Below are 27,826 nucleotides of genomic sequence, written 5' to 3' on the forward strand. Positions count from 1 at the left end.
TCCTTCTGAAGAGGCAACTTGTAAACCAGTTTATTTCTACGTCATACTGACATTTGCTGTCTGAGTCCTAGAGTTTGGAGGGCAGCCCATCCACATTTGAATAGATAAAGTTGAAACTGTACGGGAGTAGCTACTTTATTGGAGTTTTTGCACATCCATTTATATTGCAGGCCAGTGTTCAAGATGAGCTGATTCAAGTGCAGCCCAAGTTTAAGGGCCAGCTGCTGGAGGCTGTTGAGGTTTTCCGTGAGGATGTGTCGAGCTATGAAACAGCATATGAAATGGTAATTTATTTGAACAGTTTGCAGAGAACACACATACTGTACATATATATCTCACACTATACATATGTAAACTGTCTCATCTAACTTTGTCTTGTGTTGAACAAAGCAAATCACTATGATTAAGAAAAAGCAAGTGGTTTGAAAAAATTAAATTTAGGTCATATATGGTTTTAGCAGAAATTATAATATCCGGTCAAAAACAATTCTGCTGTTCTGTTTTAGAATATGTATTATAGGCAGTCTAATACGTGAAGGCTTATAACTTATGATGGACAGATCAGTCTGTTTCCAGCCTGTATCAGTTTTGCATGCCTTTATTAATAAATTAATAAACTTACTTCTCTCCTTTTTCTACATTCAACTGCAGGTGTTTCTTTAATTTTTTTTTGCATGAACGTCATATTTGGATATAAATAAATTCCAAAAGTATGAATTTAAATGTATATTTTATCGCAACATGTACATTTCTAAATTTATTTTATTTTACAGCTATTTATTTTTAATGTATTGAAGTATATTTTTCACCCAAGAACGGCACTAAAATTCAGAGAAGTGCAAAATCTGAAAGATAGTTGTATCATGCTATGGGAGATAATCAGACCAGTTAGCATTGGAATTTATGGAAATCAAATTCCACATGCATTCCTATGTATAACATGAAATTCATCTAGTCCTTGTGATATCTATGTGTGTTGAATGGATATGAGAATGGGGCATAGGATTCAGGGTTATTTTTAAAATATATATTAATTATTGGCTACATTTTGCCTATTACAGGAGGGGCCTATGGTTCCCAATACACCACCTCAAGAAGCTAGCAACAGATTACAGATATTTCAGGTAAGAATGTTTAAGATGTTAAACCGAGTGCCATGGTATTTGGGTAGGCCTTAATGGATGATTCAGCAACCGTTCTTTTTGATTTGTTAAACTCTTTAGAACATTGACACTGGTGGGCACCTTATTCAGTACTCAGCAGTACCCTAGAATATTTTGCCTTCACATATGGATTATTTATTTAGAGCATTTCTACCTGCCTTCAGCCAAAAAGCCTCCCAGAGCACCTTAATTACCAATTACATTTATATCTCACATTCTCACATTGGTAACTAAGGTCATTAGCCAGTGATCTTGCTTCACCTTGTGGTCAAAGACGGGAAAGGCAAACTGAGGGAAGCAAGCTGACTTCTCTAGAAGGCAACCTGTGGTTTTCCACCTGACTTTTGTTGGTGCAAGTTGTTCTGTTGCCTCTCAGTTATTCTTCTCAGGCTCAGTCCCAGTTTTAGAATCACGCTCTCCAGTAACTGCAACACATGTTTTGCTTTGTCTTTGAAAATGTATTTTTTTAAAGAAAGGTTGAATCCTTTTTGGGGGCCCACCTGAAGCATGAGGTATTATAGGCACCCACATGGGGAGCCAAAACAATTTTTGCATGACGGTTTGCTTCATTCTAACTAGTTATACACCAAGTATTGCATTATATCTGAGCTTTAGTCCCCTAAGAGTTTTTAATCAGTAAACATTTTTTACTTTTCATTTATCGGGGCCTATGCCATCGTATTTCTTGCTGTTTTGATTCTCATTATGATAACCTTGAGACTAACCTTTTATATGGCACTGTGAGAGTCAAATGACTGCCCTAAATCTTGTGTAGCTGTTTGACTCTGTGAAAGATAAGAAGAGCTCATCAAACAGTACAAGGTAGCCTACTGTCAGAACCACTTTTGATGTGGTTTTATCCCCAAACATGAGTGCAGTGTGTAGCTGCCACTTTCTGCGTATGTGTAAATTCAGACATTTTTTGTTTATGGCAGCAGCAGTTGGTAGAGTAGTGGTCCTGGTCTGACTTGTCACCACATCACTGCAGCTTACTCGCAGGTAGAGGGTGAGGTCGTCGCGGTGCAAATGCACTGGAGGAGTGGATCCTGTGCTATCACCATTGCATTTGCACCATGCTGACCCTTGCCCTCCTATTAACAGCAGTGATACGGGCAATGAGATCCCGGCAACATTGCCAACCACCAAGCCTTTTCACACGTATGTATTTGCCACATATTATACCAGCAGACTTCAAATTTCCTTTTTCCCCCCCAGCTGTTTTGTAGGACTTTGTGCCTGTGCCTGTATTGTAGGGAACCAAGGTAGTTTGTGCTGGCTACTTGAAGTCCTGGTATTAGGACCTAAAACCTAAATTACTTGGGAGTAGGGTATGTTAAGGAGTACTTCTTCCACTCTGAGCTGTCCTCCACTCTCTCAAGTCCTAATCTGAGGCAGGTTCTGCATCCCCTATGGCCTGCTCTCAAAGGTTGGGGAGGTGATATGGTGACAGCATCTTTTCAGCCAATGCACACAAGCTTCAGAACTCCCTCCCCATCTCCTCTCACATCTTTCTTCTCACAAAGCTTTGTGTTAAAGCAGTTACATTAAGACAAGGGGAAGATCAATTGCTATGTTTTCTCTTGCTGTGTTTTTCTGTTGCTAATCTCTAGCTGCTATTTTGCCTCCTCCTCCTCCTCCTCCTCCTCCTCCTCCTCCTCCTCCTCCTCCTCCTCCTCCTCCTCCTCCTCCTCCTCTTCTTCTTCTTCTTCTTTTTTACCTTCTTCTTCTTTTTTACCTTCTTCTTCTTTTAATTTGTGAGCCACTGCGGACATTGGCTTTTTAAACAGAAAAGTGGGCTAGAAACATTTTAAAATATAATAAATCTAAATGCTGATCACCTGAAGCATTTCTGATAAGAAGATATCACATGACTGCAGTCTCCAAACCAATCTAGGATGGCCTAGTCAACATAAACAAACATTGCATATATAGTAGTTGATTTCTCACCACCTGATTACTCCATACTTGACAACTCATAGCTATTGAGTGCAGGAACCGACTTCATTGAAAAACATTGCTTCAGCCATCAGATTATTAGCATACCAGAGTGAACTGGCCCTGTGTAATTGGCATTCACAGAGATCTGCAAGTAATACATTCATGCGTACAAACTGCATCATGAACATTATGTTATGCCTGATCTAATCTCCAGGCTTCCCATATGAGAACGAAGCCCAAGGGACTTGTCTTGGATATGCATGTAGTAAAGGATAGCTATGTTTGTGTTACATAATCTAAATCCTTTGTTAATTTCTGTTATTTATTAGGCCAATTTTGATGAGCTCTGGAGGAAATTTATTACTTATTCATCTGGTGAGCAGCTATTTGGATTGCCTGTCACGGACTATGAAGTTTTACATAAAATCAGGTAACTGAGGAAAATTGTTCTATCTGCCAGAATAAGTTAAGCATTGTAGGAAGGCTTTAATGATGGGAGAGACATTTGCACAATATTGTGTATTTGTACACTGGGGAAACTATATATAATCTTCAGAACTCAGCTCCTCTGAAAACCTGCTATAATGTGAAGAATCACAGGAGGAGATAAAGAAGGAGGGACAGCTATGAGATGTGTCTTGCATGTGATGTTTGTTCTGCAGAATCAAAAGTGAGTCATGGGAGTGATGAGGCAGAAGGGGTGTTAAGAGACGAGCAGTTAAAATCAGCTGTAATAATAATAATATAATAATAATAATTTATTATTTATACCCCACCCATCTGGCTGGGTTTCCCCAGCCCCTCTGGGCGGCTTCCAATAGAAAAATGAAATAAAATAATCTATTAAACATTTAAAACCTCCCGAAACACGGCTGCCTTCAGATGTCTTCTAAAAATCTGGTAGCTGTTTTTCTCTTTGACATCTGATGGGAGGGCATTCCACAGGGCGGGCACCACCACCGAGAAGGCCCTCTGCCTGATTCCCTACAACTTGGCTTCTCGCAACGAGGGAACCGCTAGAAGGCCCTCAGTACTGGACCTCAGTGTCCGGGCCGAACGATGGGGGTGCAGACGCTCCTTCAGGTATACTGGACTGAGGCCATTTAGGGCTTTAAAGGTCAGCACCAACACTTTGAATGGTGCTCAGAAATTTACTGGGAGGCAATGTAGGTCTTTCAAGAGCGGTGTTCTGTAGAAAGCTGTAGAAAGCTTTTGCTTAGATTTGGGAACTGGAACTGCAGTTGTGTAGGATATTAACAGAATGAAGTTGGGCAGCCAGACTGGAAGACTTTTAGTATAAGCATCTTGGAATCTACAGTCCCGTGAATGTGGCAGCAGGGGTATGTGTGTACCAGCACAGCTGTCTTCTCTCTTCTCCTCAGTGTTTTTGGAATTCAGCACCCTGATGCTCAGCTCCTGGTCAGTTGCCTCATGGGGAAAAAATCCTAAGTCTTGGAGGCTAAAGTCTCTCCCCAACCCAATCTGTGGACCCCTTGGGATAAATCTGTGCCTTTCCAGGGGCCCATGACCCACAGATTGGGAACTACTGTTTTGATCACAGTTCAGATTAAATCACCTGCATCCAGGACCCCTGGATGGTTAAGTCCAGTCAAAGGTGGTGACTATGGGGTTGCGGCGCTCATCTTGCTTTCAGGCCAAGGGAGCCGCCTTTGTCCACAGACAGCTTTCTGGGTCATGTTGCCAGCATGATTAAACCGTTGCTGGTGCAACGGAACACCGTGACAGAAACCAGAGCACACGGAAACACCGTTTACCTTCCTGCCACAGCAGTACCTATTTATCTACTTGCACTGGCATGCTTTGGAACTGCTAGGTTGGCAGGAGCTGGGACAGAGCAACAGAAGCTCTCTCCATTGCGGGGATTCAAACTGCCAACCTTCTGATCGGCAAGCCCAAGAGGCTCAGTGGTTTAGACCACAGCGCCACCCGCGCCCCACTTTTACAAATAGAAGGTATGCTAGTGGCTCCATCACGATGGGTTTTTTTTTGCAGGAAGGAGCTAAGTTTGCTTCAAAAACTGTATGGATTGTACGATACTGTGATGAATAATATCAGTGGGTATTATGAAATTCTCTGGGGAGATGTAGATATTGAAAAAATTAATGCTGAACTTCTGGAGTTTCAAAACAGGTGAGCTTACTTTCTACATGATTTGCAAACCGCCCACCACACTGTGTACAATTTATCTTCTGCTAAAACCTGTGCCATTCCTTCCCCTGTTGCCTATGGCTGAAACTAATGTAATTAACTACATAATTAATTATGTGAGAAATTTGGATGCATTTCAGTGTAAGACAAATGTCAGAAAAATGCAGAAAATGACATAGCTATTCATGTAATGTTTTGGAAATTAAAAATGACAATAGCAGAAGTCAGTATTTGCTTGCGCAAGTTCTGTTATTGACCTCGGGCTAATATACAAATAGTGACAATTTCTGCTTCCATTTCCATTTCTGGAGGAACTTTCTAGCATACCTTAGTGGTATGAGCCTTTGCATCTCTTAAAGTAAGCAGGAGCAGTCCTGCCTAAGATTCCTAACACCTGGGAAGCAACATCAGCAGGTAGTCACAGCAAGGCCTTCTAAGCTGTGGTTCCAGTTTTACAGAACTTGCTGTTTCAATCTGTCTGATCCCAAGCATGAAATCTTCTAGGATGCAAATACATTTGTTTTTATGAAAGCTTTTAGAGGTTTTTCTTCTTCTTCTTCTTCAAAAACGAGCTTATAGTTTTGTTTCTGTTAAGATCTTTGCACGTTTTAGGTTTAAAATAGTAAAATGTTCAATCTCTTTCAATGAAAGGTGCCGCAAACTACCTAAGGGGCTCAAAGACTGGCAAGCATTTTTAGATCTTAAGAAAAGAATAGATGATTTCAGTGAGTCCTGCCCGCTGTTGGAAATGATGACTAATAAAGCAATGAAACTAAGACACTGGAACCGTATTTCTGATACAACTGGGCATCCATTTGATGTGGAATCGGATTCCTTTTGCCTTCGGAATATCATGGAAGCACCACTTCTCAAGCATAAAGATGACATTGAGGTAGCCTTCCATACTGTTGCATTTTTATATTGAAATATATGCCAGACGAAGGTGCAATTTGAGAGTCAGTGAGCATGCTCTAGAACAGTCATTCCCTGTTAGCTAAGTATTGTGGACCACCTGTTTTTTCAAAGGCCAAGCCATGGATCCTCTACTTTTGAAAATTTTAATATCTCTATGGTAGTTTTTGTTATGTGAATGGCACCACAGACCCCCTGGATGGATTACGAGGACCCACTGGGGTCCATGGACTACCAATTGGGAAGCCCTGGCCTAGAAGGTATGCCTTTCTTTGCTCACATGCAGCAGTGATTTGTGTCAGTACACAAAAGAGGTATATCTAAACATGGGCCACAAGTAAGGTGTCTTTATTGAGACTCCTGAGTTGGCTTATCAATATTTAAAATAATAATAATTTAAGGATCTTTCTTTCTTTGCAGGACATCTGTATATCTGCTATAAAAGAAAAGGATATTGAAGCTAAACTGGCTCAAGTAATTGACAGTTGGGCAAATCAAGTCTTGAGTTTTTCAGCATTCAAAGGAAGAGGAGAGCTACTTCTCAAGGGAACAGAATCTGCTGAAATTATTACACTGATGGAGGACAGCTTAATGATCCTGGGCTCTTTGATGAGTAACAGGTAGTTTCACAGATTTTGTAGAATGTTTTTATATTAACATTTTTGTCTCACTCTTACAACTCTCTACATCCAGCCTTTCAGGATATAATTTTTTTCCAAGGCACATTACATGTCATAAATATTTAAAGGCGTAATAAACAATAATGACAAAAAGTCCAGTGATCCCCCACTTCTCTCCAACGGTGGCTGAGTAGGACAGAAGAGAGTAATTTTGGCCATAGAGTTGGAGCTGTGCTCTCTGAGGCCAGGCAAGGTGCTCTTCTGCTATCCATTCTCCACCCTAAGCAATGGCCAGGGCAGTAGGATGCTGCAGCCACCAATACCAGCTTGGTGCAAATGTAACAGTGCCCAGTTACCTTATCACAGTTAAGCGATTAGGAGAAGCTTGCAAATGTGCACACGCCTCCCTCTTTCTCCCCACAGGGCGGGTGCCACTACCGAGAAGGCCCTCTGCCACAGTTACAACACCACAGTTACAAAAACCTACTTCTAAGTATGGTTGCATCCTGTGGTTTGGGCCTAACAAGAGTTAGCTATAGTCCTGGTTCACAGTTTACATAAAGCCAAACCATAGCTTAGCATGAATGCGCAAGCATGCTGGCACATAGTGAGAAAATCATAGATGCTTCACTCCTCCCCTGCTTCAGCTACTAGTGGGAGCTAAGCTGCGATTGGGCTTAGCGTTATGTCCAAATAAAAACTCATGGTTTGCCTCACTCCAGGTAAATCACAAGCTGTATCAAGGTTTGTTCTTGGCTTTCTGTTTGTGGTTTGTCTGAGGGAAGCAAACCGTGAACCTTGGTTCAGACATAACACTAAGCCAAACCCTGGCTTAACTCTCAGTATCATGGCAGCAGCAGGGGAAGAGCCAAGCAGTCTTGATTTTCTCACTGTGCACCAGCATGCTTGCTCATTCACGACAAGTCGCAGTTTGGGTTAGCATTATGTGTGAACAAGGCCACAACACCTTTACAATTGTAAAGCTGAACCACAGTTGGCTCCAAAACTCAAGGAGGGGGGAAGAGAAAAAAGGGTTTTGTGACTCCATGGATAGTGTTATGTCTACACCAAGGCACTACCAAATAGAGATATTTAAAGGGGGGGTGGAGGAGTTGTTAAAAGAATATAGTAACAATAATATTGTGAAAAGGGTCGCTCTTGAATTTCATGCTGCTATTTCTTGCCTCCTATTCTCAGATACAATGCACCTTTTAAAAAAGAGATTCAGAACTGGGTGTTCAAACTTAGTACCTCCAGTGATATAATTGAAGAATGGTTGATTGTGCAAAACCTCTGGGTTTATCTTGAAGCTGTTTTTGTAGGCGGAGATATTGCCAAGCAGTTACCGCAGGTAACTCTATCATGGTTCAATTATGTAAATACTGATCTTGAAATGTAGCTGAGTAGCAGCAGTTTGCACTTGAGAATGACATAATATTCATTCATGTTTCCTTTACATTTACTCTGTTTAGGAAGCAAAACGTTTTCAAAATATTGACAAATCATGGATAAAAATAATGCAGCGAGCTCATGAAAACCCCAATGTAGTTAACTGTTGTGTTGGAGACGAGACGATGGGGCAGCTTTTACCGCATTTACACGAGCAGTTGGAAGTGTGCCAGAAGTCGTTAACAGGGTACAAAGTTTACCAACTTTTTGAAAAAAGCCTGATCCTTTTAATTTAGGTCAAAGTAATAGTTCATCTTAATTAACTTTTTATGGTTTTAATTAACATTGCATGCTTCTTAATTTTTAGTGTCATTTCGTGTTTGGTGTTAAGGGGAGAGTTCTGGGAATTGTGTTTTGGGAAGTTATTAAGAGATTTTAGAGGATTGATTTGTAGCATGTGCAGCTGGCATGCTCAGTGCAGATTTATGAGTCTAGGCCCATATATGGAAATTTGCTAATGTTCTTTGGTATATTTTTTAGTTTGGTTAAAAAAAAAAGATCAGAATAATAATAATATAAAATAACTTTGCAAATAAATAACTACTGCTCTAGTCTCGCATATTTTTATTAATTCACTTCAGAGAGTCAATTGCCAAAGCTAAGTTATGGCTCAAAGTACAGATAATATTGGAAGGTAAAAACCAGGAATATTTTCTTCTGTTTATAGTAGATCTTCCCATAAATCTAGGCTTCTACACATCCATGCTTCACTTTTTATACTTTTAATTTTCTAGTACAGAATTTTAGGAATTGGGAGAAGCTGGAGGAATTTAGATCTGTAGCTCTCCGATTAAGCTCAAAGATGACCTTGGGTGATATTGGGCACTAGACAGTAGCTGCGATGGGTATTTTCAAAGGGATGTGCGTGTGGGGGTAGGGGCGGGGGTGGGAATAAATAGTAAAAAACACAAAAAAATGGAAACTACAAATGGTCCTGAATGAGTCTCAATATTATTATTATTATTATTATTATTATTATTATTATTATATAATAATAATATTAATAATAATATTATTATTATTAATAATAATAATAATAATAATAATAAAACAATAATATTATTGTTTATGCAGACTGAGAATAAATATCAGTGAACACTGATTTATCATCCATTAGCATGTACAGTACCACAATATGCAAAAGATAAAGTAGCATTGGATGTGAGGCACGTGGGACGGAGCAGCTTTGGCCCAGTTGCATCATAAATCCCTCTTCCATCACTTACTTACTACATCTTCTTACCAGAAATGGGAGACAGGCAAACTCCCAAGGCCTTTAGGGTGTTGTGCATGTGGTATGAGAAACCTTGCTGCCATCTCAAACTCTCCTCTGCACCCATTTGTTGTGTGCTTTCTATGGACTCCTGAATAGCAAAGGCTGTTGCCACCTCATTGTATTGCCTGGCACTGCAACTGTCATGTGCCTGCAATGAAAGGGGCCCCCATAACATGGGGAGGGCAAAACCAGGATTGCAGAGTTCAGAAATCCAGTAGAAGCCATCAAGTCAGGTGGTTGTGAAAGGAAACAGATAGTGGTACTACAAGATCATGTTTCACAAGGAAAGGCTCAAAGAAAGGCAAGAAAAGAATTGGGAGTAGGCAAGAGCTAGAAGTATAAGTTGGGTGTATAAGCTGGATACCCATAAGTGCCACAGATAAAAGAAAGTGGATATAATGGCCAGAAAGGGCAGAAGCTTGTTGTAATGCAGAGGAGCAGCGCAAGAACAGCAGCAAAGCAACTTTTTTTTTTAAAAAATAATCTTTATTCATTTTCACATAAAGAAAAAACCATACAAAAATACAAAAAAATAAGAAAAAAGAGAAAAAACATGAGAAAAAAGGAGTTGCCATGTTAACTTGCTGCAAACAAAGCCAATGAGGAGTTTTGTGGAATCTTTAATAATAATAATTAATAATAATTTATTATTTATACCCTGCCCATCTGGCTGGGTTTCCCCAGCCACTCTGGGCGGCTTCCAACAAAATATAAAAATACAATGGTCTGTTAAACATTAAAAGCTTCCCTAAACAGGGCTGCCTTCAGATGTCTTCTAAAAGTCTGGTAGATGTTTTTCTCTTTGACATCTGGTGGGAGGGCGTCCACAGGGCAGGTGCCACTACCGAAAAGGCCCTCTGCCTGCTTCCCTGTAACTTGGCTTCTTGCAGCGAGGGAACCGCCAGAAGGCCCTCGGCGCTGGACCTCAGTGTGGTCCTCAGAACAATGGCTGTGGAGACCGAGGCCGTTTCAAAGACTTTTTAAAAACAAATTAAAACAAATATTAAAACTTTGATGATGACATAAGCTTTTGGGTGGGTACTGGAAACTCAGCATGCAATCCTGAGATTTGTTGCTATGCATCCTTTGCATAGGATTGATCAGAAGCAGTTTGCTACCTGGTAGGTGGCTCCCTTGCCAGAATGGGGAGGGGGCAGAGAGGTCACCACCATAGTGCAACAGGAACAGTGGATTGGCTCTGCTGGTGCATCTGCACCTTGCCCACCCCTCCGCTGCTTCATCCCTTCTCTCTCTCTCCTGGTAAACACTTACCTGCCCAAAAGTTAGCATAGTGGGTCTACCCCACTGGCAAATTTACATCTTGGATTGATATTACCTACATTTACTTGAAACTCCTAAGTAAGTGCATTTCGAAAAATGGAGGAGAAAACGTTTTCTTAAATAAATCTATTTTCTTATTAAAGATATTTGGAAAAGAAAAGATTGCTGTTTCCCAGATTCTTCTTTATCTCTGACCCTGCTCTTCTGGAAATACTTGGACAAGCTAGTGATTCACACACTATTCAGGTAGGTTCCAACATATATATGGAAAAATAGTATTTACTGAATGCAGAACAAATTTGAAACAGCTCTGGTTTTGTGTTCATGTAACTTTAAAACTACAGTGCAAAGGAGGCAGTGACTGTAAGCATGATTTATGCTAATTTAAGTGAAATGGTTCAACATATCTTGGAAAATAGAGGCTTTTGTTATAGCCAGACTTAGGATGAATTCCAGGAATTCCTGCACATTAACTACCGGTACTATACTCTCATCACTCCAGCTCTTGTCACTTCCTATTGGAAACTCTCCTAAAAAATCAAATAACCTTTGGCTGAACGCAGCTGTTTACTAAGGAGTAAATTCCCATGGTGGGAAGAAATCCATGTTGGGATCTGGCCATCAACATCATTTGCTCTTCTCTTTAATTCAGAATTTGTGCTCATTTACAAAAATATGCTAATTTGTGAAAATGTCCTGGCTAGAATACTATATGCATTCATGGATTTTATTTTTCTTTCAGCCACATTTGCCTGGTTTATCTGACAACATAAATGAAGTGGAATTTCATCCAAAGGATTATGATCGCATAATGGCAGTCATATCAAGAGAAGGAGAAAAAATTCCTGTAATATTTTGCATTTTAAAAATATAATTTAGTATGCGTCTGAGTTTTATAATTAATCTCTCCCTACTTACCATCCTAGAAATTTGGCTCAGTTAAAAATAAAATGTTATTTCTTTCTGCAGAAGGATGTAAGAGGACCGTTCTCTAATTAGAATATCTTAACTAAAAACAGGAGACACAGGTGGCGCTGTGGGTTAAACCACAGAGCCTAGGGCTTGCCGATCAGAAGGTCGGCGGTTTGAATCCCCGCAACGGGGTGAGCTCCCGTTGCTCAGTCCCAGCTCCTGCCAACCTAGCAGTTCAAAAGCACGTCAAAGTGCAAGTAGATCAATAGGTACCGCTACAGCAGGAAAGTAAACAGCGTTTCTGTGTGCTGCTCTGGTTCGCCAGAAGTGGCTTTGTCATGCTGGCCACATGATCTGGAAGCTGTACGCTGACTCCCTCAGCCAATAATGTGAGATGAGCGCCGTAACCCCAGAGTCGGTCACGACTGGACCTAATGGTCAGGGGCCCCTTTACTTTTAACTAAAATCTATCCCACCCACTCCTTACACTTGCCAAAGCATGAATATGATGATAAAATGTTTTTGAGATATAAAATATTTGGCTAGCCTTTTAATGACTATGGATAGTGTAGTAAGGAGTTAGGCTTTATACATTAACTAACTTTTAACATTAACATTTTTACTATACTGTACAGTATGAAGCTTTGGAATGTATGAGCTACAAACCCATGAAGTAGCAGTATTTTATCATATGTACAGCAACTGTTTAAAATTATAACAATAATTTTGTTCCTCATTAAACCATGTTTTATGAAGTAGATTCTTGCTCATTAGATGAGGTAGACAGATCAGAATGGAGCCCTCAGCAGTAGGAAGAGCACAATCATATTAGCTTTTCTGTGTGTGTACCTGTGAATTCTAGTCTTAGATGAGTTTGTTCTGTGTTTAATGCAATTTACTCCCAGGTAACTCTGTGTGTAGGATATTAGGGTGAGCAGTTTATCACTCCTGAGTGTTTGATGCAATCCCCCAAATTCACATCCTTGTTTATCCAGCCATGAAGACAGGAACAAGGGAAACCGTACTTGTTTTGAGATAAAAATATCAACTTGTGTGTTCAGTACACTGAAAATGAACTAATTCCACCCCACTATGGCCACCCCTGCGATCAGGTCTTTCTGTGAGGTTTGAATAGCATTTTGAAACTGTCAGAACAGCAGCTCCATGACACAAGGAATTGGCTGTTTAGGTTGTGCTGGGTATATCTGAAGTCAAAGGATGCCTTGCGTAACAATTACAAAAAAATAAGCTTCATTAAACAATCTTGTCAAAATAAGCTCATTGAACCCCAACCCATCACTTAATTCTTCTTTCTCAATATCCTGATCACAATCTCACTTGGTGGTATTCTAGTTCCCATTAAGAAACACATTTAAAGTAAGACCAACAATCTCTTCTTATGGTCTCATTGTACCCCATTTGAACTCTTCTCTTTCCTTTCTTATATTTTTGTTGTTGAGAAAATTGCCTTAGTTTACCAGTAATTTTTTAGACATCCGAAAATGGAAGAATTGGGACTATTACAATCATGGAATCATAGAATTGTAGAGTTGGAAGGGATCCTGAGGGTCATCTAGTCCAACTCCCTGCAATGCAGGAATCTCAGCATGCGGTCTCCCATCCAATCTGAAAGCATACCAGAACTTGCTTAGCTTTGCAGAATTTTGAGGCCTCCTGTTTGATTTGCCTGCCTTATTCCTGAGCAGAAATGCACAAACTTCTGGTATTCACCAGTTAGTACATTGTCTCCTTTCTTAATCAAACTAAAGAGACTGTAAACCCCATTTTGAATAATTGATACACAACGTTTAATTTTTCAGTTGGACACCCCAGTAAATGCAAAAGGACCCGTAGAGCTCTGGCTGATGGATCTACTAAAAATGCAACAGTCTTCATTGCACTGTGTCATTCGAGCTGCCTATTATCAGATTAGTGATCCAGGGTACCAGCTACTGAACTTCCTTTACCATTTTCCAGCACAGGTGAGAAGTCTGAAAAGCAGTTAAGATCCAGCTATGAAGCCTGAGGTGGGAAGGTTAGGTTTGCATGCCAAAAGACAAAATGAAAATGCTTGTCAACATGCACATATTTTTCTGGATTGAGATTTAGGCATTTGTGAGAATAAATACAGTAGTCATAAGTAATAGGCACATCTATTTAAGGTTCTCTTGATTTCCTTTTGAAATCAATGGTATTTATAAAGCGCATTATCTAATCAAAGATAATGCGGGTTGCGGAAGGGATGTAGAAATCCTCCTGGTTTGGGTGGGTGCTGGGGATCTGCAAGACAGTGTGATTAGGGGGCGTGCATGAATGAATGCGTAATTCTGATTGGCTAATGGGCCCCCTATTTATTCCTGGCATCTTTTGAATTTGGTCACTTGTGCTGGTTTTGAATCTCCCTCCCACCCGCCGCTTGTCTTACGGTGTTAGCCTGACATTGCTTTGCCTTTCTAGGGGTTGCCTGTATTCAGGGGCCCAGTAGGAATTTTGCCATCTGGCTGATTGGCCTTGCCATTTGGTTTTTGCCTACTGCTAAGCAAATTGTCACAACTTGTTAGGTTGGCGGTTAGGCTTTTGGTTAATTAATTTGTTGGAGGAGGGGTGTGGCATCTACATGTCAACCCTCTTCTTAACATTGCTCCATATAGAAGTATTCCGTTAAAGGAATCCTGGGGCTTTGTCTCTCGTCCTTACATCCCCGTCAAATGGCGGGGCTGGGGGGCCTCTTTACAGAGACTGAGCCTTGGGGAACACTCATGGACAAGAGGGGGGGATGTCTGGGCACAGCTACCTCCTCTCCCATTGGGTGTTTACTTGACTTCCCTTTACGCGTGGGGAAGTCGGAGCTGGTCCTGTCCAAATTGGACAGATGGTGATGGTCCTGACCCAAGTGGTCAGATGGAAATGGTCCTGCCCCTACGGGCAGATGGAAATTGGTCCTGTCCCAAAGCGGGGGACAGATGGTTTAACCCAGGCATGTCAAACCTGCGGCCCTCCAGATGTTTTGGACTACAATTCCCATCTTCCCCAACCACTGGTCCTGCTAGCTAGGGATCATGGGAGTTGTAGGCCAAAACATCTGGAGGGCCGCAGGTTTGACATGCCTGGTTTAACCAAAAGCCTAAGCCAACACTCAACTAAATAATTGTAATAATGCCAAAAACCCAAACCAAAATTAAGTGTCCTGGTGTGAGTTATTTGGGGGGATTTCGGGCATCCTCGTCACGCAATTGCTTAACATTAACTTGTGTGTGCACAATATTGGTTGTCTCCGCTAATGGATGCGGTGTACCGTACTTGTTGAGGGACATATCTTGCATGTGATTCAACAGGTGTAATGAATGATCTGAAAAGATGTCGACAGTGGTTGCTTTATTTATTTTATAGCTAAATGATAGTTTTTAGAGAAGACAGAATGGAGAGATGCCGCGAGTGCCCAGTCCTATGTTGTGATCTGCTGCTTTATGGAGGGCCGTCAACTAAAATTTTCTGAATAGCAGCATAAAATATTTTTATTTGTTCATTCATTTCATTGCATTTCATTTACAGTACATGGTTCTCTCCTCACCCCACTCATTCTATTCTCACAAAAACCTTGGGAGGCAGGTTAGGCTAAGGGAGGGTGACTGATCCGAGGTCACACTTTAAACTTCAGTGCAAAGTACGGATGTAAACCTGGTTCTTTTCAAATATTCCAACTACTAGTAGGTAAAAAGGTAGGTAAAGGATCCCTGGACAGATCAGGGCCCAGGAAGACAAATGTTTTTCTTGTAATTCCATGAGCCTTGATACCCGATGAAGCAGCAATAATGCTCACTATAAAGTTGTAAGTCACCCATTTATTTGTGGGTGACAAGTCCCCATATTACTGGGGATGGAAGGGTAGCTGGAATTTGCTGGCCATGTCCATTGTCGTATTTGCCACTGTCATTCTTAGTTTTTACAGTGTTATTGTAGGCTGTTTTTAGTGAGTATTCCAGAAGTCAAAGTTCCTTCACACTTGACGCTTCATGATAAGCTTTCAGATGTGCTTCCTCCTGTTTCTTACTTTCAGGGAAGAGTCATACTTGTGACATAAAGAACAGCAACCATAACTGTTTTACCTTTGAGGGTTTCTAAATAAAATATTATTAATTGTCTCTGTGCTTCACTATGGCAATATGGTAAAGGAATTTACAGGGCTGCTTATGGACTTCACGGAATGTATGTGAAAATGATGATAGAGAAGAGGACCCTTGAAACTTCCTGATTTACTTCCCGCTTCCAAAGGAAAATCCACATCAAAACCGCATTTGTTAATCATTCTAGTTAATCACTCTAAATTATAGTTTAAAAGTATGAGCTGGTGGCCTATTAGTTATAAATTGGAATGCACTATAAATATTCATGCACACATTTTATTTGTTAAATTTATTATAGGTAGGGTTGCTGGGAATTCAGATGCTGTGGACACACGATTCAGAAGAAGCATTAACCAACGCAAAAGATGATAGGAAAATAATGTCAGTAACAAATCAGAAATTTCTGGATATTCTGAATACACTTATTGGCCAGACAACTCATGATCTTACAAAGTTTGACAGAGTGAAGTTTGAAACCCTCATTACTATTCATGTGCACCAGCGTGATATATTTGATGACTTGGTAAAGTATAAATGTTAGCTGAGATCTTTAATGTAGTTCTTGTCTAACTTATCAAGTTTTGCTATGCATCCAATATCAATGTTTGGCCTGGCCGGGATTGTGTGAGAGAATCACAGTCTCCAAGAAGGAGGTGAAAGACAGTTGCTAGAGCTCCCTTATATTTTTCTCCTCTGAAGAGTAATTGGGCCATGGTTAGATGTAAGCAGTTAACATGCACTGTTTCTTAAACATCCACCACAGGACAGCTAAACCTATACATATTTAGCCCAAAGCTGAATACTTAATTGAAGAAGTGCTGCCCAGTAAGTCATTAAGGCCTTGGTTGGGAGAGAAATAGAGAATGAAAACAACAGAATAAATCAATATACAAAAGTAGAAAAGGTATGGTGACAAAAAAAAATCAGAACAAAAAATGCTCTTTATTACTAGAGATGAGTATTAGGAGAGAAAATAGCAGCGGGAATAATTTTAATAGAGTAACTTTTTCATTCACCAAGTGAATTATACTTCTGTACTGTTATAATTAATGTTTCTTTTTTAAGGTTAAAATGCATATAAAATCGGTGACTGATTTTGAGTGGTTGAAGCAGTCCAGATTTTATTTTAAAGAAGATCTCGATCAAACATTGGTGTCGATTACGGATGTTGATTTTGTTTATCAAAATGAATTTCTGGGATGCACAGATCGGCTGGTTATAACACCATTAACAGACAGGTAGGAAGAGTGGATTCATTGCATATTATCTATAATTTAATAATAATAGCAACCCAAAATGGTCAAGGCGATGGAGAATTGAAGGCAGTTGGACTACCACATCCAAAACTCTGCCAGCCTCTTGCCAGCAGTGTGGAAGTAAGGGCAGAGCAGCACTCTTGCATTTCTCTGACCTTCTCCCCTCCCTCCTACTGCAAGGGACCTATCATAGGCTTGCAGAGTCTGAGAATCTTTGAGCTCCATAGTGGGGACCTGATCCTTTTGCCACTGCTGCTGAATGGGGGCTTGTGCGTTACCCAAGTTCAAAATGTAGAGTGAGGTTCAGTTGCCTTGTATTCGTACGCATCCTTATTCTACACTGCCGTGATCTGGATTTACATTTACAGATGCTACATTACTTTAGCTCAGGCTTTGGGAATGAACATGGGAGGAGCTCCAGCAGGACCTGCTGGAACCGGCAAAACAGAAACAACGAAAGACATGGGGAAAGCTTTGGGGAAATACGTAGTAGTATTTAACTGCTCAGATCAAATGGATTTCAGAGGACTGGGACGTATTTTCAAAGGTAAGGCCTGGCTTTCTTGGACATATTGAAAATGAGTAATGGAATTTAACAGCATTCAGTGCACCACTGGTGTTCGATATAGGCTCATCAGATGCTGTAGTTGCTATCTGTCACAGTACCTGACAAAGCCAGTGTTTGGACAAATTGTTAGGGAACTATAATTATGGTGATACAAGGGGGATTCTGCCCCCCTGCTCATGCTGTTCACCAAGCCTTCACTCCCCACCCCATGGAAACTCCTTAGACCTTCTCCTTTCTACCCTATGCAACTTCCAAGCCCTCTTTTTACCCTCCCAACCCTGCTTCTGAAACCGCTTCCCTATTCTGCGCCCCCTTGAGCCTCAGCCAATATGGCCAATGATCAGCAATTGTGGGAGCTGTAGTTTATTTATTTATTAAATTTATATACCACCCTATACCTGCAGGTCTCAGGGCAGTTCACAGGCTAAAATCAGAATATAAAACCGCAAAATACATAGTTCAGCAGCATCTGGAGTTAAGTGCTTACCAGTCTTTCTCACTGAAAGCTGTGTGTTTTTAAAATGGTGAAATTGGAATATAAGAACAAAATTCAAATCCTATACCCACTTATATGAGAGTAAGTCTCATTGAACTCGGTGGTAATTCTTGAGTAGACGTTGATGGAGCTGCAATGTTCCTGCCCTGTGGAGCTTACAGTCTGAATGCAGCAAAGAGGAATCAAAGGAAAGAGATTTGATTCAAGAATTTACTTGGGAGCAAGCCCACTTGAATTTAGTGGCACTTACTTTTGAGTAAACATGTGCAGGATTGGGCTGCCAATATCTTTGAATTCAATGGGATTTACTTCTGAATCAGGCATGTACAGGTGAAACTCGGAAAATTAGAATATCGTCGAAATGTGCATTTATTTCAGTAATGCAACTTATTATTTTTAATTTTTCTTTTGATTTTTACAAATGCTTTTTTTTGGAAGTTCCACAGTAATAAAACAAATAGTTACAATAATACAATATAATATAAGCTCTTGGTGAGTGCACACATTCTTTCCTTCCCATTCATGTCTTTGACAGGTGTATGTATGTGTATATATTGGGGAAAGTTAACATTTTAAACGGTATGTTTGAGCAAGCGTGGTTGCTTGCAGACACCATACAAATGGCCTTCCAAATACATGCTGACAGTGGGTGACGCCAGCAGATGGTTTGCCGTCACTTTTCTACAACATCACTACATACCCAGAAGCAGTCTTTTGAGGTTTCCTCTCTGCGTATAGCTCTGGAAGAGAGATCTTGCCCAGGCAACATAGAAGAGTGAAAATTTTAACCACAGAAAGGATATAATCAGGGTAAAATAAATAAATAAATAAATCATTTTCCTCTTTCAGGACTTGCACAGTCTGGCTCCTGGGGATGCTTTGATGAATTTAACAGAATTGAATTACCGGTGTTGTCAGTAGCAGCTCAACAAATTTATATCATTTTGACAGCAAGAAAAGAAAGGAAAAAACAGTTCATATTTTCCGATGGAGATGTTGTAGATTTAAACCCAGAGTTTGGAATTTTTCTGACAATGGTAAATTTATTACGATAAGTACACATTTTTAATTTATTGATGAGAGAAAATCAATCATATTTTTGTTTTGCAATATACTTGAAAATAAATCACCTTTGTGGTTAATTACTTTGTCTAACAGAGCAATATATTTGAAAACATTAAATTTATAATACCTTAATTAGGATAAACAGAAATGTCATGAAATTGTGGGAAACCTTTGATTTCTCCAGAACTTCTCAGGTGAGAAGATATAGAAAGCAGGAAGGTAGATGAGGAATATATATACCGGTGGGTGGGTGTATACACACTCACTCACACACACACACACACACACACACACACACACACACACAGAGTGCACTATTTTTCTAGAAAAAGAGGTGCCAGAACTCACCACGAATGTCTCCCCTCTCTCTTATAATGGCAATGGTGCCCACCTGAGAGGTGCCAGAACTGAGTTCCAGCTGAAAAAAGCCACATACTGTATATCTATATAGGTATAGCTGTATCTATCTCTATAGCTATAGCTATCTCAAATTTATATTTATATTCCATGTTTGGTTTATAATAATTTGTTCTTCTCCTGTGGAAATTTTCCTTGTGATCTTAGGGTGAAGGGCAAGACGCAAATCTTGATAATAAATCAAGAGGATAAAGATGCATGTCATAAATCACAATTGTGCACAAAAGTTGAGACATATGCCAAATACTCTGAACAAAATTACCCTAAATTCTGTGTTTATTTGCAGAATCCTGGGTATGCTGGACGCCAGGAGCTTCCAGAAAACCTCAAAATTCAATTCAGAACTGTTGCAATGATGGTTCCAGATAGACAGGTACTATTTATCACTCTTAGGCAACATATCTCTCAGCTGCATACCTTTAGAAAATAAATAAATGCATTGCTCTTTCTTTTATGTAAAATACTCTAATATTAATAAAATTCTTAATAATGTGCTATTCTTTTCCAGATAATCATGAGAGTGAAACTTGCAAGCTGTGGCTTTATTGAGAATGTCATATTGGCTCAGAAATTCTTTGTTCTTTATAAGCTTTGTGAAGAGCAGCTTACTAAGCAGGTAATATTGCATCACCAATATAGTGCAGTAACCGTAGACCAATGAGTGGTACATAGGTAACAAAGAGTAGCGAAACAGGACCTCTTAGTTTCCCAGAATTCTTACTTGTTAGCCTGACCTAAAAACCTTTGAAGGGGCCAGGGCATATTTCATTAACTGCCATGGCCTATTTCTGCAAAGGGACTTATTTGCTGGCTGCCACTTCTCTGACCAGAGCTGGTCTGTGATGGCTAACATTCTTCATGTCCTAGGCTTCCTGGACCCGCCTCAGGATTATACCCAGATACGACCATCGTATGTGATATTGTAGTGATTAAGTTTTGTGCCTTCAGGATTTGTAAAGTATTTGCTCTTTGATAAACCATAGGTGACCATCTGAGTGACCATTGCACTCCACATTATCTCTGGACCATATGTTCAGGGATGGAAAGCAATATTCTATATGGTCAGCTCTGTTGCTGCCTCCAGCCCCAGAGGTGCTCAGAACTTCCCCAGGTTTTCTCAGAGCATGCCCTGGTGGGGACCTTCCTCAGAGAGTTTGGTTGCCCCCTTTCACCACAGGGTGTTCCTCTTGCTTTTGTTTTATATACTTTTCACAGACAAAATTTGTCTTTTCTCAATGAACATACAGTTCATTACATTATACAGTATATAGTGGTACCTCGCAAGATGAAAATAATTCGTTCCGTCTTACGAAAATTTTCGTCTTGCAGAAACAAACGGCAGACGGCCAAAAAAAAAAAAGCGGCAAAAAATAAATAAACCATCTTGCGAGATGCAGCCATAGAAAGCTTCGTCTTGCGAGGCAACAAAGACTCGCTAGGCGCTTTCGTCTAGCGAGTTTTTCGTTGTGTGAGGCATTCGTCTTGCGAGGTACCACTGTACAATATACAGTATACAGCAGGCATCCCCAAACTTCAGCCTTCCAGATGTTTTGGACTACAATTCCCATCTTCCCTGACCACTGGTCCGGTTAGCTAGGGATCATGGGAGTTGTAGGCCAAAACATCTGGAGGGCCACAGTTTGGGGATGCCTGGTATACAGTATTACAATAAAATGCTCTGGTGCATTCTCTTAATTTCTCTGGTTAGGATTTTGAGTTTTTGCATTTTAGAAATATTATGGCTCAGCACACTGTTCTGGCCATGTTACTGTTTGTAGCATTTGTCGCTTTCATTTTTAGGTTCACTATGACTTTGGGTTGAGAAATATCCTTTCAGTGTTGAGGACTCTTGGATCTCAGAAAAGGGCAAGGCCCGACGACAGCGAAATGAGTACTGTCATGAGAGGACTAAGGGACATGAACCTCTCTAAACTGGTAAGAACCCATCCATTGAAGATTTTCAGAGGACACTTTACAATGTGGCTACTACGTATTCTTCCTCTTACTGCTGTTGTTTCAGATGTGTTTCAAATATTCCTGATGTTCTAAAACTAATTTAAAATCTTTAGGCATGGCGCGCATTCATTGAGTATAAGAGGCTGCACTCTGTACAGCTACTAGACAGAACTGAGTTTATAAATAAAAGAAGAACAGAAGCACATGAACCCTTTTCTATAAGCACTTTCGTGAACACTGATTGTAGTTATTCTGTTATTTAAATAGCCTTTTGAATTTTGTAAGCAGTCAAATAAAAAAGACTAATTCAGGGGGAGAGCTGTAGCTCAGTAGCAGAGCATCTGCTGTGCATGAATGAAGTTCCAGGTTTAGTCCCCAGCATCTTCTCCAGGTAGGGCTGGGAGACAGCCCTGTTTGAAATCCTGGTGAGTTGCTGCCAGTCAGTGCAGACAATACTGAGCTAGACGGACCATTGGCCTTACTCAATATAAGGCAAGCTCCTGTGTGTCTTGCGTCATTAAGAGTGAAACTCTATTGCTTTATTTCTTTTACAGAAGGTAGCTGTAGGGGCTCTTTGTGCTGTTTGAGACCGCAGTGCACTGCAGGGAGAGACAGAGGGACAAAGAGAAGGGGACGGAGTTTAACCCTTTGCTCACCATGCTTTTTACTCACTGAAAATTGGACCCCAAAGCTGCTAGCTGTTCCTGGTGCAAATAGTACCCTCAGGGCAAACAGCAATCAATTTTCAGCAGGAAAGTTGCATGGGGAATAAAAGGTTAAAGTGCCTTGTTGCTCCCCAGCCCCAGCGTGTGGTATTGATCCACATTGGAGAGCCCCAATACTTTTTGTGGACAGTTGTAGGCATACCTTTTACAGATGGATTTCAAATATCTTTGTACATTATAAGCAATTCAACTCTTTATTTAGAAAACAGAATGTAATTTTGATGTAAGGTTAGTTATTCATAGATATACCTGTAATGTTCATTTAAACATATTCGCTGTCTTTTACATATGATAAAACTTTATGTTTAGAGATCTGAACGAATTTTTGTTATAAGGAGAATTATTTTTAGATTCATTTTTCAATATTCCAGCTGATGAAGAATTGTCGAAACAGGGCCTTGTCCTGATTTTTACTGGAGTTTATTTTTATTTGCCTACTATACTGGGATTGATTCCTATTTGAACTCTTCATCACACAAATAAAACCTTGTGGAGATATATTTGAAATCCATTTTTCTTCTGGCCTGAGTTCTTGCAATTTACTGTTTATTTCTGGACTTTACCAAGAACTCCAATTTCTACTGTATACCCTTTAAAGATAGCTCAACTGGTAGAGCATGAGACCCATTAATCTCAGGGTCATGGGTTCGAGCCCCACGTTGGGTGAAAGATTTCTGCTCTGCAATTCTATGCAGTGCTTTTTTTCTAAAAAATGTTTAGGGGTACTCTTATTTTCCTACTCATATTGAAATACTGCCCCTCAGTGAGGCCAAACTTAGAATCACAGAATGTTCAGGGATATGCGTACCCCTGCGTACCCCGAGAAAAAAACCCCACACTTATTCTAAGCTGTCAGCAGGCTTTCCACTGCTATGGCACTCATGAGAAATTTAGCTAGTTTATTGTATACCTTTGTAGAAATATGGTGGTTCTCATAGAGTATATGCATATTCTATTGTGCTATAATTTGGCTACTAGATTTGTCTGAAACAGAGCCTAGAGAACACAACCTAAAGCAAATGAATAATTCTTAAAACCCATTGAATTCAGTGGAAGTAGTTTTTCATAACCAATGCAAGTCCTATTTCTTTCATTGGGAGGCATGACTAATTTTATCTGGATCAGTGACCATCTCTACAAATCCATAATTTATTATTTGTTTGTTTTTCCAGGTAGATGAAGATGAACCCCTTTTTCTTAGTCTTATAAACGATCTCTTTCCGGGGTTGGTATTGGACAGCAATACATATGTTGACCTTCAGGCAGCCGTTGCAAATCAGGTTGAAGAGGCAGGACTGATTAACCATCCACCTTGGAATCTTAAGCTTGTCCAGGTATTATGGTATGCCTCGTAAACTTAAACTGCAGAACCTACAGATGTGGATTTTTGCTCTAAATCACATTTTCCACATTCAAGCTGTCTCAGAGGATCCCTCCTTGCCTCTAATAACAACCCAAGTATCACATTCTGTAACTTGTGGTGTGCATATAGTTGTACATTATTATCCAGAAGCAGTGATGATGATGATGATGATGATGATGATACCACACCCTTCTGGCTAGGTTGTCCCAGCCGCTCTGGGCAGCTTACAGCATATATAAAAACATAATAAAACATCAAACATTTTAAAACTTTATGATACAGGCTGCCTTCAGATGTCTTCTAAACGTTGTGTAGTTCTCTGTCTCCTTGACATCTGAAGGGAGGATGTTCCACAGGGAACCTTGCATATTTTTCATGGTATTGATGTATACTGCCTGTTATTTGATGGCAATAGCATCTCTCTCTCTCTCTCTCTCTCTCTCTCTCTCTCTCTCTCTCTCTCTCTCTCTCTCTCTCTCTCTCTCTCTCAGTGATATATATATATATCCATTATCAGGACCAGCAGTGCCATCCTTTCTCTTCCTTTCCCTCTCTGTTCTGGAGGAGGGCCTGGTGCCCAAGCCAACAGCTCATTGTTCAAAATGTTCTCTACCAATGCAGTTTCTAATTGACTTCAGCAAATCTTAAAATCTCTTGTAAGATCTAGAGCAGGCATCCCCAAACTGCGGCCCTCCCGATGTTTTGGCCTACAACTCCCATGATCTCTAGCTAACAGGACCAGTGGTCAGGGAAGATGGGAATTGTAGTCCAAAACATCTGGAGGGCTGAAGTTTGGGGATGCCTGATCTAGATACACCACATACAGATACAGAGAATGAAGTTTGTATAAATGTCCCCAAGCACTACCTAGATTTAACCTTAATTGCTTTTCTCGTGGCAATTGCCTTGCCTAGTCCCGGGTAAACGTACCCATTCCCTCCCTGCTTTGCACCGGGGACCTGCTCAGGAGGAAGTGCTTAGGAAAACAAGCTCATTAAGAACACAGATAATCCTAATGGTTATTTCTGATTTGGCCACACTTTTTTCTCCCTCCCTGTTTTAGTTGTATGAAACTTCCAAAGTACGCCATGGGTTGATGACACTTGGGCCAAGTGGATCTGGGAAAACAACTGTTATAACTATGTTGATGAGGGCAATGACGGAATGTGGATATCCTCACAGAGAAATGCGTATGAACCCAAAAGCTATTACTGCGCCTCAGATGTTTGGTAAACTGGATACAGCAACAAATGACTGGACAGATGGAATCTTTTCCACACTGTGGAGAAAAACGCTTAAGGCTAAAAAGGGTATGCCAGCTATACTGTGTTCTATATAGTGCATATGGGAACGTGATTATCATCTCTCAGCGTACCGCTGAAAAGGATCTTCTGTTTGCAGCTGCACTAATTGGTCTCTGTTCTAGTAAAGATAATTCAGATAACTTGAGTAAGTAATTAAGATAACTTGAGAAACCATATATTCATTTAATATAAAACTGCAATAATCTTAGGGCAGTATCCAACCAAGTAGTTCTACTAGCACAAGGAGTTCTGGGTGTGCAATGGAATTTTCCCTCCCTCTCCTCTCTTTCTTCATGTCCTGTAATTCTGTTCTGGAAATTTCCCCTGCCCACCAGAGCAGGTTTGGAGACAGTGGGGGGTGCATGAGAGGAGAGGAGGGGAGAGGAGAGGTTACACTGTGAAAACTGAAATCCTAATGGAGTTACATCATTGGATACTACTCTTAAAAAAATGTCTAGTGAAATTTCATGGAGACAATGCTGCAAATATATTTCAATTTAAGGGTTGAGACACATTGATTTCTATAGCGCTTAAAGATGTGCAGTGCAGCCTTAAATTAAGAACTGGAACTCACAATTGGAACACTCAGTGGTGTAGCCTTCGCTGAGCTATGCCATTTCAGATAGCAGGTGAGATAATCACTGTTATGTACTGAGCTGAATCCTAGAACAATAGGATTCAGAATCAGCGGGAGCTACCCAATCTAACTCCAGCAGGCCAATCAGGTTGCGGATTCACTTCCACCTGGAGTTGGATTGGGTAGCTCCCGCTGATTCTGAATCCTATTGTTCTAGGATTCAGCTCAGTACATAACACCCCTCCCCTCTAAGTTCCAGTCCTGCCCGGGAAGTTGCATTCGTAGTCCCCAAGGTCTGCTGGCCGCCTCCGTGTGCGTTGTGGCCTGGGGTGTTCCTTGGTCAGGGGTTCTGGTTCTGGCTCGTGTTCCGAGGCTGCTGGCTGTGCCGGGGCTGTCTGGTCTGGCGCCACTGAACCACTAGGTTGTGACTCTGGTTCCGGTGTCCTTCCAGCCTCGGGGCGCCCCTCTGTGCCTACTGCTTCTGCTTCCCCTGCCCACCCCTCTCGCTCTACAGGCCTCACTGCCCTGCTGTCCCCTTGGGACCTCGAGACGAGCAAGTCCTTGACTGCCTGGAATGCGGCCCTTTGTCGCTGGCCCCACACCCAAGGGGCCCTTTTATCTAGGAGTCTGTGTAGGGGCTCCGCTACCGCTGCCTTATGGGGAAGGAAGGCATGGTAAAAGTTCAATAGTCCCAAGAATGACTGAAGTTCGGGCTTGCTCTTGGGCGCTGGGGCCTCACAAATGGCCCGTACCTTGTCACCGGTTGGATGGACCCCTTCTGCGTCCACCTTAAATCCCAGAAAGTCCACCTGCGGCACTCCCAGTAAACACTTTTCCCGCTTCACCTTGAGGCCCGCCGTCTGGAAACGGTGCAGGACGGAGCGGAGGCGGTCCTCAAATTCCTCTGGTGTGGGCCCGGCGATCAGTACATCATCGAAGAAGGGGGTGACGCCAGGAATCCCTTTAAGGAGAGAGTCCATTAGATTCTGGAATATGCCTGGTGCCACGCTAACGCCAAATTGCAGCCGCTTTACTCTGAATGCCCCTCTGTGCGTCACAATCGTCTGAGCCTCTGCTGTGGCTTCGTCCACAGGCAACTGTTGATACGCTTGGGCCAAGTCCAGTTTGCCAAAGATTTTTGACCCAGCCAGGGTGGCGAGGACATGGCTGACCACTGGCACTGGGTATGCATGGGCCGTGAGAGCCTTGTTTATGGTGCATTTGTAGTCTGCACAGATGCGGACCGAACCGTTAGGCTTGACGGGTGTGACAATTGGAGTTTCCCAGGGGGCGTTGGGCACCGGCTCCAGCACTCCTTGCTCCACGAGCCGGTCCAATTCCTCGTCTATGCGGGGTTTCAGGGCGAACGGGACCCGGCGGGCCTTGTGCCTGATGGGTCGTACAGCGGGGTCTAGCTGTAGGGCAATGGGGGGGTCCTGTATATCGTCCCAATGCCCCATCGAAAACCCCTGGAAACTCTTTGCATATGGCGTCCACGTCCACTTGTAAGCTAGTGCGGTTCACCCCGGTAACGGCTAGCCCCAGAGGTCCAAACCATGCCAGTCCCAGTAAGCTAACATAGGGGCCCTTAACTACCAGCAAGTCCAATTGTTGCTTTCGCCCTCGATATTGCACCCTGAAGGTCCCCACCCCCATTGTAGGGACCTTACGTTTCTGGAAGTCCCGGAGGGTGAATGGGGCCGGCCTTAGTTTGGGACCCCCATTAGGGCACAGTTCCCTTAATGTTCGGGCCGAGATTATGGATAGAGTTGAACCCGTGTCCAGCTCCATGCGGCATGGGGCTCCCTCTATCTGTACCTCTATATAAATTTTCTCTGTGCTGGGATGGGGCAACTGGAATACCTGGTAGTCCGTGATCTCCGTCGAGTTGCCTTGGTGCATGGTGCCGTGTGACCTGGGGCTCCTGGGTCGGTCATCTGATGCTTGTCGACGGGTGAGTCGAGCCCGACACACCCGGGCGATGTGTCCCAATTTTCTGCACTGCCTGCACTCTGCGTTGCGGAAACGACAGGTCCTCCTCTCGTGGTTCTCCCCGCAGCTTGCACAGTTCCCTCCTTCTCGTCGAGGCTGCTGTGGTGTGTGTGCTGCTTGAGTGCGCCGCTGTACTCGGTGTACTTCCTCCCTGTCAGATTCGGATTCGTCGGTGAGGTCTTCGTGGTAGACCCTCGGTTGGGATGGCGGGGCCGGTCGTGCCTCTTGCGTTGACCTCTCGGCGGCTTCGGTTGCCAGGGCTT

The 27,826-nt window shown here is 41.7% G+C and overlaps 1 protein-coding gene across 1 annotated transcript in view; it reads left to right on the forward strand.

The window, feature by feature from the left end:
- The window catches only part of DNAH8 (dynein axonemal heavy chain 8), a 127,896-nt gene that overhangs the window by 34,565 nt on the left and 65,505 nt on the right, over positions 1 to 27,826 (forward strand). The window contains exons 27-46 of the mRNA XM_035110511.3: positions 171 to 284; positions 1,062 to 1,124; positions 3,431 to 3,531; positions 5,115 to 5,252; positions 5,922 to 6,162; positions 6,603 to 6,802; positions 8,000 to 8,153; positions 8,275 to 8,438; positions 10,952 to 11,054; positions 11,551 to 11,655; positions 13,541 to 13,702; positions 16,143 to 16,367; positions 16,910 to 17,082; positions 17,469 to 17,647; positions 19,014 to 19,201; positions 19,933 to 20,019; positions 20,155 to 20,262; positions 21,447 to 21,581; positions 23,500 to 23,661; positions 24,754 to 25,000. Coding sequence (XP_034966402.3) covers positions 171 to 284; positions 1,062 to 1,124; positions 3,431 to 3,531; positions 5,115 to 5,252; positions 5,922 to 6,162; positions 6,603 to 6,802; positions 8,000 to 8,153; positions 8,275 to 8,438; positions 10,952 to 11,054; positions 11,551 to 11,655; positions 13,541 to 13,702; positions 16,143 to 16,367; positions 16,910 to 17,082; positions 17,469 to 17,647; positions 19,014 to 19,201; positions 19,933 to 20,019; positions 20,155 to 20,262; positions 21,447 to 21,581; positions 23,500 to 23,661; positions 24,754 to 25,000 — 3,049 coding nt within the window. The remainder of the gene's footprint in view (positions 1 to 170; positions 285 to 1,061; positions 1,125 to 3,430; positions 3,532 to 5,114; positions 5,253 to 5,921; positions 6,163 to 6,602; positions 6,803 to 7,999; positions 8,154 to 8,274; positions 8,439 to 10,951; positions 11,055 to 11,550; positions 11,656 to 13,540; positions 13,703 to 16,142; positions 16,368 to 16,909; positions 17,083 to 17,468; positions 17,648 to 19,013; positions 19,202 to 19,932; positions 20,020 to 20,154; positions 20,263 to 21,446; positions 21,582 to 23,499; positions 23,662 to 24,753; positions 25,001 to 27,826) is intronic.

Source organism: Zootoca vivipara, chromosome 3 (genome assembly GCF_965207765.1).
Source record: "Zootoca vivipara chromosome 3, rZooViv2.hap1.1, whole genome shotgun sequence".
Lineage (NCBI taxonomy): Eukaryota > Metazoa > Chordata > Lepidosauria > Squamata > Lacertidae > Zootoca > Zootoca vivipara.